We start from the raw sequence: 9,037 nt of genomic DNA on the forward strand, positions 1-9,037 counted from the left end.
GGCAGCAGGGTTCGATACCTTTAACCATGATCTCACTCATTGTGGCCCCCAATTGGACTCTTTGCAGGACCCGTGTTTTAGCACATGTTTTTGAGAGTTGTAGTAAGAAGACATAGATAGGCTTAGTTCCTGTGTCCCCAAGGGACCTTCATTGGTTAGAAATCTTTTGACTCCTTAACCTACATGTCACCTACCATGTGTAAATAAACAGCATTGCTGTTCCAGCATTCTAGATAAAAATTGGTGTTTCTAGAGTAGAAAGACTTACCCTCTCAAGAGTCTTTGACTCCTTTCTTTCTTGTTTGTAGGTGTTCCTGCTCAAATTCCAGTTTTGTCAGTGACACAGACTCTGACTACTGGACCTGATTCTGCTGTGTCCCAAGCTCACTTAACACCCTCTCCAGTTCCTGTTTCATTACAGGCAGTTAACCAGCCCTTGATGCCTTTGCCTCAGACACTGAGCCTTTACCAAGACCCACTCTATCCTGGGTTTCCTTGTAATGAAAAGGGAGACCGAGCCATTGCACCACCTTACTCACTGTGTCAGACTGGTGAGGACCTGCCTAAAGGTGAGATTTTCCTCTGTTCATCTATTTGACAAGTTGATTTAGTGAGAAATGGAAAGGGACATAGAAACCAGAGGTTCAGCTCTTATAAGCTACAGGAAGGACTTACTTGGGAAAGACATCAGGGATTTGGTTATTCACTCCTAGCCACTTGGTCTTTCATTCCTTTGCAGATTTGGTTTTTATTAGAAAATGCTTTTTTGTATGTGTTGAATAGTGATTCTCCTGTGCCAGTTTTTTGAAACCCTGAAAAGTTATTGTCATTTTTCATTTTTGAGATAGAACTTTGATATGTATATACTCAGGCTGGTTTTAAATTCTGAGCTCCTGCCTTTGGCAGAAGTGCACATGTTACGGGCATGTCTAACATCTGACTTAGTTGTCATTAGTCTTAACATTCTCAGCAACATTTTTACTTCATGATGGTTTTCAAAGTTACAGAGAAGTTGAAAAAGAAATACAAGGAGCACTTGAATTCCCTTCTCCCAGTTTGTTGTTTGTTTGTTTTTTTTTGCCAGTCTTGGGGCTTGAACTTGGGGCCTGAGCACTGTCTCCGGCGTTTTTTTTGCTCAAGGCTAGCACTCTACCACTTGGGACACTTCTGGCTTTTTCTTTCTGTGGTGCTGAGAAATCCGAACCGAGGGCTTCATGCATGCTAGGCAAGCACTCTACCACTAAGCCACATTCCCAGCCCCCAGGTTCATTTTTAAGCAGAAGAAAGTGTAAACTATTTTGGAATTGAGGTGCTAATGTAGAGAAAAGCTGTGGCAAATCTGGACTAACTCTGTACAAAGAGTCTGATTTTAGTTTTACTGCAATGTTTGGGTTTTATATCACAGGCTAGAGAAAACCACCCTTTCTAGTTAAACGTGTACTGATTGAGGATGATGAAGAAATGCTTTGTGAATGTATAGTTTCAGTGAGTGGTTATTTTGTTTTCAGATAAGAACATCCTTCGATTCTTCTTCAACCTTGGTGTGAAGGTATTTATAGTTTACCACTTCAAAGTTACTTTTGTTTTATTACTAATTAGTATTCTTAATCTGAGGTTTACTAAATCTCACTAAAATTTTATGAACTAGCATTTTCAGTACTATTCACATTTTGGTGTGCTAGATTTTTCAGTTTGCTCACTTCTCTTAATTTGATGGTGGCTTAACCAGTAAATGGATATATTTGCAAGTAGCAAGTAGCTCAAGGCAGTGTCCTCACTGAAAAATTGGATGAAGATCTAGGGTAAAGGGGTGCTTACTTTTTAGGTGTGTAGCCCTGGGAAAGCCATTTGATATTTAAAAGCATAGCTTCATTTTTTTTCCTTTTTTTTTTGTTTAAATGGAACATGCTCCTGTTCTTTCACAGGCCTTAATTGTTGAAGGGATCAAAGTAACATGAATGAGCAGAGCAGTCCTTGGGAAATGGTCAAAAATTAGTTTCTCTTAGAGACTGGAGATCGCTGTGCTGTTTCCTGTCTTGAATGAGTTTCTGTGGGTCCTGGGCACTTGGAATATGAACTGCAGTGTCCTCTTCTGGTCTAGTGACCGCTTTCATATGGCTTTGTGTTGTTACTCATTGGCTAGTTTCATGTTTTCCAAGTTAGTGCTGGGTTTAATTAGTTAGCCAATTGGCTGGTTATACTTTCTTCATAGTTTGGTTTTTCACTGAACTCCTTATAAGAAATTGGAGAATTTCCCTTTTGAACTCCACCTTGGTCAGAAGTCTCATTTAATCCTTGCCATTGGAATGCTCTCAGGGTCCTAGAATCGTGGAGCCCTACCACTGGGGATTGTATATTCTTGTAGCCTTTTCCTGTAGACTAGACTTAGGCAAGTTAACTGTTATAGGGTCATACAGCGTGTGACCCTGTTAGCATGTTAGTTAGTGGGAGAGCTAGGGTGTGAGTCTAGGTCTGAACTGCCAGTATTTGAGATGCCTTTTCCTGTCAGCCTTTTCTGATAGTTTTCAGATGGGGTCAGGAAATGGAGCCTTGAAATAATGACTTTATTTTCCAGTTCTTTTTTATATTGGAACTGATCTTTGGACTGCAATCTATGGCTGTCTTTTACAGGCATGGAAACTTAGCTCGAGCCTAAAGTTTCTCCATTGAAATGCTTGTTTTATCTTTCTGTGTCTCTTTCAGGCATACAGTTGCCCTATGTGGGCTCCACATTCTTACCTGTACCCTCTGCACCAGGCCTACCTGGCAGCCTGCAGGATGTACCCAAAGGTCCCTGTCCCTGTGTATCCTCATAACCCTTGGTTCCAAGAAGCACCTCCTGCTCAGAATGAAAGCGAATGTACTTGTGCCGAAGCACACTTCCCTATGCAGACGGAGGCCAGTGTTAATGGTCAGATGCCACAGGCAGAAATTGGGCCGCCGACATTTTCTTCACCTCTGGTTATCCCTCCTTCTCAGGTGTCTGAAAGTCATGGGCAATTGTCTTACCAGGCTGATCTGGAATCTGAGAACCCTGGGCAGCTGCTTCATGCTGAATATGAAGACTCACTAAGTGGCAAGAACGTGTATCCACAACCATCCTTTGGACCCAGTCCATTCTTGGGCCCAGTTCCCATTGCACCTCCTTTCTTTCCTCATGTTTGGTATGGGTACCCTTTCCAGGGATTCATAGAAAATCCTGTTATGAGGCAGAATATTATCCTGCCCTCTGATGAAAAAGAATTGGATCTGCCCATAGAAAATCTGGATCTGTCTAAAGAATGTGCTTCCAGCTCTGTAGTGAGTGAGTTCCCAGAACCCCAGGGTGAAGGTGCTCTCTCTTTGCCTGAAGCAAGTGTGAGCAGCAAGCATGAAGGTCGAGCAGAGCAGTCGTCCCAGACACGAAAGGCAGATCTGGCCCTGGCCTCCCTTCCTCCTGGAGCTGAGGGCAAAGCTCATCTTCCCACTCAGATTCTAAACAGAGAAAAAGAAACTGTGCCTGTCGAACTCGAGCCTAAGAGGACCATACAGAGTCTGAAAGAAAAACCAGAAAAAGTAAAAGATAATAAGACTGCTGCTGCTAATGTGGTTAGCTCTGGGGCCAACTCTGTGGATAGCAGAGTGCAAAGACCAAAAGAAGAGAGCTCAGAAGATGAAAGTGAAGTGTCTAACATTCTGAGAAGTGGAAGATCCAAGCAGTTCTATAACCAAACCTATGGAGGCAGGAAGTACAAGAGCGATTGGGGCTCTTCAGGTCGGGGTGGGTATCAGCATGGGAGAGGTGAAGAGTCCTGGAAAGGGCAGCCAAGCAGAAGCCGAGATGAAGGTTATCAGTACCATCGACATGTCCGGGGACGGCCCTACAGGGGAGATCGGAGGAGATCCGGCATGGGAGATGGCCACAGGGGACAGCACACTTGAGGGTGGCTCCTTGGATTTTAGAGCAGAGGCCCGTTCTTAGGTGGGGTATTTCTGAAGGCTTTAAAAGAACCACCCAAATTGGAACTATCTCCTTCCCTCTCCCTCTACCCTCATTCCCACTCTGGACAAGATTTTGGAGTTTAAGGGGCAAGTGAATTTCTGGCATTGCCATATTTCTTATTCAAAGTCTTTATTGGGTGATTGCCCCCCTAAAAAGTAGAACCTAAGTTTGTTAAAATATTTTTTATAAACGACTTAATATAAAACATAGACTTAGTGTTTTTTTCCTTGTGTAAGTTAGATTTCAAATGTTGGAAATGTGTGCTTTCTAGTGACAAGAAAACCATTTGACAACACTATAGATTCCAAAACATAACATTGCACCAAATAGAAATGTATATTTTATTATGCAATGCCTTAGTCATAAACTGGCTCAAACAGTTCTCAGCCTCAAACACTGTCTTTAAGATGCTTCCAGCCCAAAGGCCTTTCATCTCAATATCTGTCAGACTTGAATAAGGCAGCCTATTAACCTGTGTCTTAGTAATGTTGTATATAGTTCTTTAATATCCATAGGGTATATTTTTGAATTTTGGTGAGTATCTGTTGAACTTGAGATTGCATACAAGAATAGATATTTAAGGAAAAGTAGGAAATCCAGTGAAATGGCTGTTTCCACCAAGAATTCCTAGCACTGGTGTAAATATCATGGTGCCTACTCGAAAGAAATGTAGATGCTATGCATTTTGAAAATTATCTGCATCTGTTAAAACTGCAGAGGTTTTTTAATGCCACTTTGACACTAATGCACTGACAGATTCTAAATATTTTGTGAGAAGAAATGTTAAAAATTTTTAGCTTGACAGGTTTCTATAGAGAGATTACTGTTTTGTTTTTTTTCTCCTTGCACCATTGGTTGTGTTTATCACTTTATGTTTGCATGTTCTACTTGTCATGGCTGGAATTACTGTACAAAATATAAGATGATTGTGACTTGTAGTTCTTTTTCTAGAGGACGCTGCTAGATGACAATTCTGCTTTGCATTGGATAGTTTGCTGTTCTTGGGGTAATGTGTTTCTGATCCTGCTCCCAGGTTTTGCAGTATTCACTAGAGTTCCCTTTGCATGTTGCACTCTTGTTTTCATTTGGAGATTGAACTCTTTGATTAACACAGTATTCACTCATCTGTGTTACTTTGTAAAAATTACTGTGGCTTGTGTTTTTTATTTGTACATACCAATGTGAAAACCCATCTACCCCCCCCACCCCCCACATACCCCTTTTCCTGGTCCTGGGGCTTGAATTCAGGGCCTGGGCACTGTTCCTGAGCAAGAAGCTCAAGGCTAGGGGTTCTATCACTTGAGCCACAGCTCCACATTTTTAAAAAAAATTATTTATTATAGATAAGAGTCTCACTGACTTTCCTTGCCTGGGCTGGCTTTGAACTGTGATCTTCAGATCTCAACCCTTCTGAGTAGCTAGGATTACAGGTGTGAGCCATCAGTGCCCGGCTCCTACCCATTTTTTTTTTTATGTTGAGATACCTTCTGATCAGGAATTTTGAGTGCTATGCAATAATATACTTATTATTTTTCTTTGCATGGCCTGAATAATAAGTTCAAAAATAGATGTGATGGCTCTTGTCGTTCTTTTAAATAACAGATTCTATAAACGCAAATATAACTCACTTGAATTTGACAAACTAAAACTAAGTTTTTCTGGGTTCTGATAACCTCTATGGATGTTTGGGTATCAGCAAGGCTGTTCTCCACTGTACTGTAATAATGGTTATTTACCTCTGTGCTGTTTTAATTACCTAATGGTCTGTGTAACTGCTGATTTGAGTAGTGATTAGCATTTAGATATTTTGTAACATAGAATTTTAGAGAGCACTTTGAAAGATAGCATTTTATTATGATGGTGCTAGGTAAAAATTTGTGAAGACTGGGATGGTTGAATGGCAAAGAACATTGTTAAGAGTTGAAAGGAATTTGTTGTCACCATCTAAGCAGTTGTTGAGGGTACTGCCTGCTTAAGCCACTTTTTTTGCTAATAAAAATGGCTCAATTATGGCATGACAAATTTTAGAGGGTCCTCTTTAGGCCATGCTTTTTAGATGTAGGATAGTTACTATGAAAATCACCTTTTGATATAGATACCAGATTTAAAAGTTTGATCCAAGTTTGATCTCAGGAGTCCAAAAGAAATCGCTGTTTCCACTTTTTTTTTTATTGCTTGGAGTTGTACGTGTTTCTGGAAATACTTAAACATTTGTTAAGGAAGAATACTGTTCATTTTTCTACCGTCACTGTGTCCTACCTTAAAGAACTGAATAGATAGCTCTGGGGGATGGCACAGGTTTGCTTCCTTATTTTCCAGTCTAGCTAAGATGGTGAGGCAGTGCTCAGAGAATTCCAACAAGTAGCACTTTCTGCAGTGAAAGAGCTTTGACATGTGGGAGTTTTAAAGCCATCAATCATTACATGAAGATCAGATTTGTTCTCTTTAGGTTTTTCAATTATTCATCCAGAGGATTTTGCCTTACGCTGAGGTCAGACTAGGGCCAAACAAGCTTTTGTCCTTCTTCATATTAACTATGTCAGTGTATGTCGACATCTTTCCATAGGAAAAAAAAAGGCAAAAGAATACTGAGGATTTTTTAGATTTGAAATTATGAAATTCATATTCTCATCAGATACATTTTGAAGAACAAATATTTAACCAAAGCTTACTTGTTTTAGTTAGGTGCTTTTGCTGAACGTGTGTGCAGCTCTTTTAGCCCTGAGTTGGATCTCTTCCAGTTTGTTTCCTCTCGTCTGTCCGCAGTCCTTGCCCATGCGCTCCTCGGCAGCAGGATGCTGGCAGCTGTGTTGTCCTCACGATGCTTCCTGACCACCTATGCGTCCGTTTTTCAAGGCAGAACTGAGCTCAGACCCTGCCTCCAGCTGACAGGAGTAGGAAACTCAGATCACCATGCTGATTCAGCCTATTTGAGGCAAACTCGATTGCAGTGCATTGTTTCCTTTTGACTCAAGGGTGAATTAAAAATGCCTGTGAACTGCAAACTTGAGTATGATTGACTTGGTGCAATAAAGTTCCTTTCTAACCATTTCTGGTTTAGAAAATACTCAGCCATCCTAGATACTAGCAATATTTATTTTTGCCTCATTTGTTCTTACCTTCAGTCTTTCACTTATGGGTACTAAGCAAGGTCCATTCTAGTGTATAGCTGGAGAAAATGGAGATCTGGCTACACTATTTCTGTTTACTGTGTTCTGCTCCCTATTTTATGTCTCAGTGCTGTTTTAAAATCTTAATAATGCCTCATTTCCAGTATGTCAGTTTCATTTACTCCTACTGATTTGGACTTAAAAAAGATATCCCCTTCCTCCCCGTGCATTTTTAGGAAGACCACTTATGGGGTGGGTGCATGTCTTAATGCTGGAAGGCAGCAACTTTGGGGTTGAATTTACTTGAATGGATTAAAATTGCATTGTTACAGAGCTAGAAAAAATTTATGAAAAATACTAGCCTTACACTGAGTACAAATAATACTTATAAGCATGTGAAGATGTGATCATTTGTGATGTTACTTGTAAAAATATACATATCTTTTGAAGTGTTTAAAGAAATAGTACTTTATATTCTTTATCATATCACTTTTTGTAAGTGTTGAATATATTCCTGTTTATTTTTCTATGTTCTGTTTTGTAGCCTTAAGAAGTGTTTTGAACATATTCTGAATGTATAAAATAAGAGTAAATGCCCTACATGGTGTGATGCTGCATTCTATATAAAACTGTGTGTATATTAAATTTTTGTCTGCTGATTCTGCTTGTGATTCTTTGGTCTCACGGTAACCAAGTAATACAGCATGTCATTTTTTCCCCCTGGTCCTTGCTGCTTGAAGTCTGGGCCTGGGCCTTGTTCTGAGTCCTTAGGCTCAAGGCCAGTATTCTACCCCTTGAGCCACAGCACACTTTTTCTGAGTAGTTTATTGGAAATAGAGTCTCATGGACTTTCCTGCCCCTTTGCTTCAAACCATGAGTCACAGATCTCAGCCTCTGAGTAGTTAGGATTATAGGCGTGAGTCACCCCTGCCCAGCTCAGTATATGAAGTCTACTCCTAGATGGTATTTTTCCAGTCAGAGGAGAATTAACGTACCATTAAAAACTTGAATTTTAGAACCTATAAGGCACAAAGCCCCGACTAAATTATGTTCTTAAGGTCATACAATTAACTGGTAGAATTTGGACTTGAACTCTAAAGTGGTATTACACACAAATCTTCCTACCCAACTTTCAGCTGTTTGCTGAAGAAGGACGTGTATGTGAGGTTTGCCAGAAAGGAAACCTAACCTGCCAGTTCAGTTTACTGGGGGGAAGCAAACTGCCAGCCCACCCAAGATGGAGGCGTGGGGGAAACAGGAGGGGGGAGAAGAGCACAAGAGAGTAAGAAAAGGAAAGCCGGGGACCATGGATTATATAGGAAAAGGAGGGAGATGTGGCCAGGTGGATTGGATGTGACCTCAGAGGAGGTAACTGCCTCCAGGTGTCTGCATGGAGCCCTCCGCGGGTGGATCTTACAGTACATCCTGCATGCTTTTGAACCTACCTACTCTCAGATCCCAGCCTCTACAATATCCATTACAGGTGTGAGCTGAAAGCCAGTTCTTAAATCATGTATCTTAATCACCCAAGAATACTGTCAAGTGAATGAAGGCCGTAACATCAACTTTCAGCAAAGTGCCTTCTTCTGGAAACACAATGCACCAGGTGTTAGAAAAGCCACAAGCCCAGTGGCTGGCATCTTTTGAGACTGGGCGAACCATCTCAAACCTGGGAATAGTGGAAAAGGGAATTTAAAAAGCTAGCTGTGAGCCGGCGTAAAGGGAGGGAAGGCAAGGGATTTAACTGGTTACAGTTCTTGCAGAATTGGTCACTCTCCACAGGTGAATGGATAAAAGATGAGCTAGCACTTATGGGGTGTCTGGAAATGTGAAGCACTGAGGATGTATATAATAACGAACAAGCTAGCAATGGCTTTCCTCCACAGGCCCGGACCATCTTAATTTATAGGCTCTTGTGAAAGGCCTATATTTCACACTAGTTCGA

At 40.9% G+C, this 9,037-nt stretch overlaps 1 protein-coding gene across 7 annotated transcripts in view; it reads left to right on the top strand.

Moving 5' to 3' along the window:
• Otud4 (OTU deubiquitinase 4) overlaps nucleotides 1-4,280 on the top strand; it is a 28,912-nt gene extending 24,632 nt beyond the window's left edge. For all 7 annotated transcript variants that reach the window (XM_048333470.1, XM_048333467.1, XM_048333471.1 and 4 more), the window contains 3 exons: nucleotides 309-569; nucleotides 1,509-1,549; nucleotides 2,704-4,280. In XM_048333470.1, the coding sequence (XP_048189427.1) occupies nucleotides 309-569; nucleotides 1,509-1,549; nucleotides 2,704-3,921 (1,520 nt within the window). In that variant the 3' untranslated portion in view covers nucleotides 3,922-4,280. The remainder of the gene's footprint in view (nucleotides 1-308; nucleotides 570-1,508; nucleotides 1,550-2,703) is intronic.
• Nucleotides 4,281-9,037: the final 4,757 nt, after the last annotated feature.

This window comes from Perognathus longimembris, chromosome 24, assembly GCF_023159225.1.
Source record: "Perognathus longimembris pacificus isolate PPM17 chromosome 24, ASM2315922v1, whole genome shotgun sequence".
Lineage (NCBI taxonomy): Eukaryota > Metazoa > Chordata > Mammalia > Rodentia > Heteromyidae > Perognathus > Perognathus longimembris.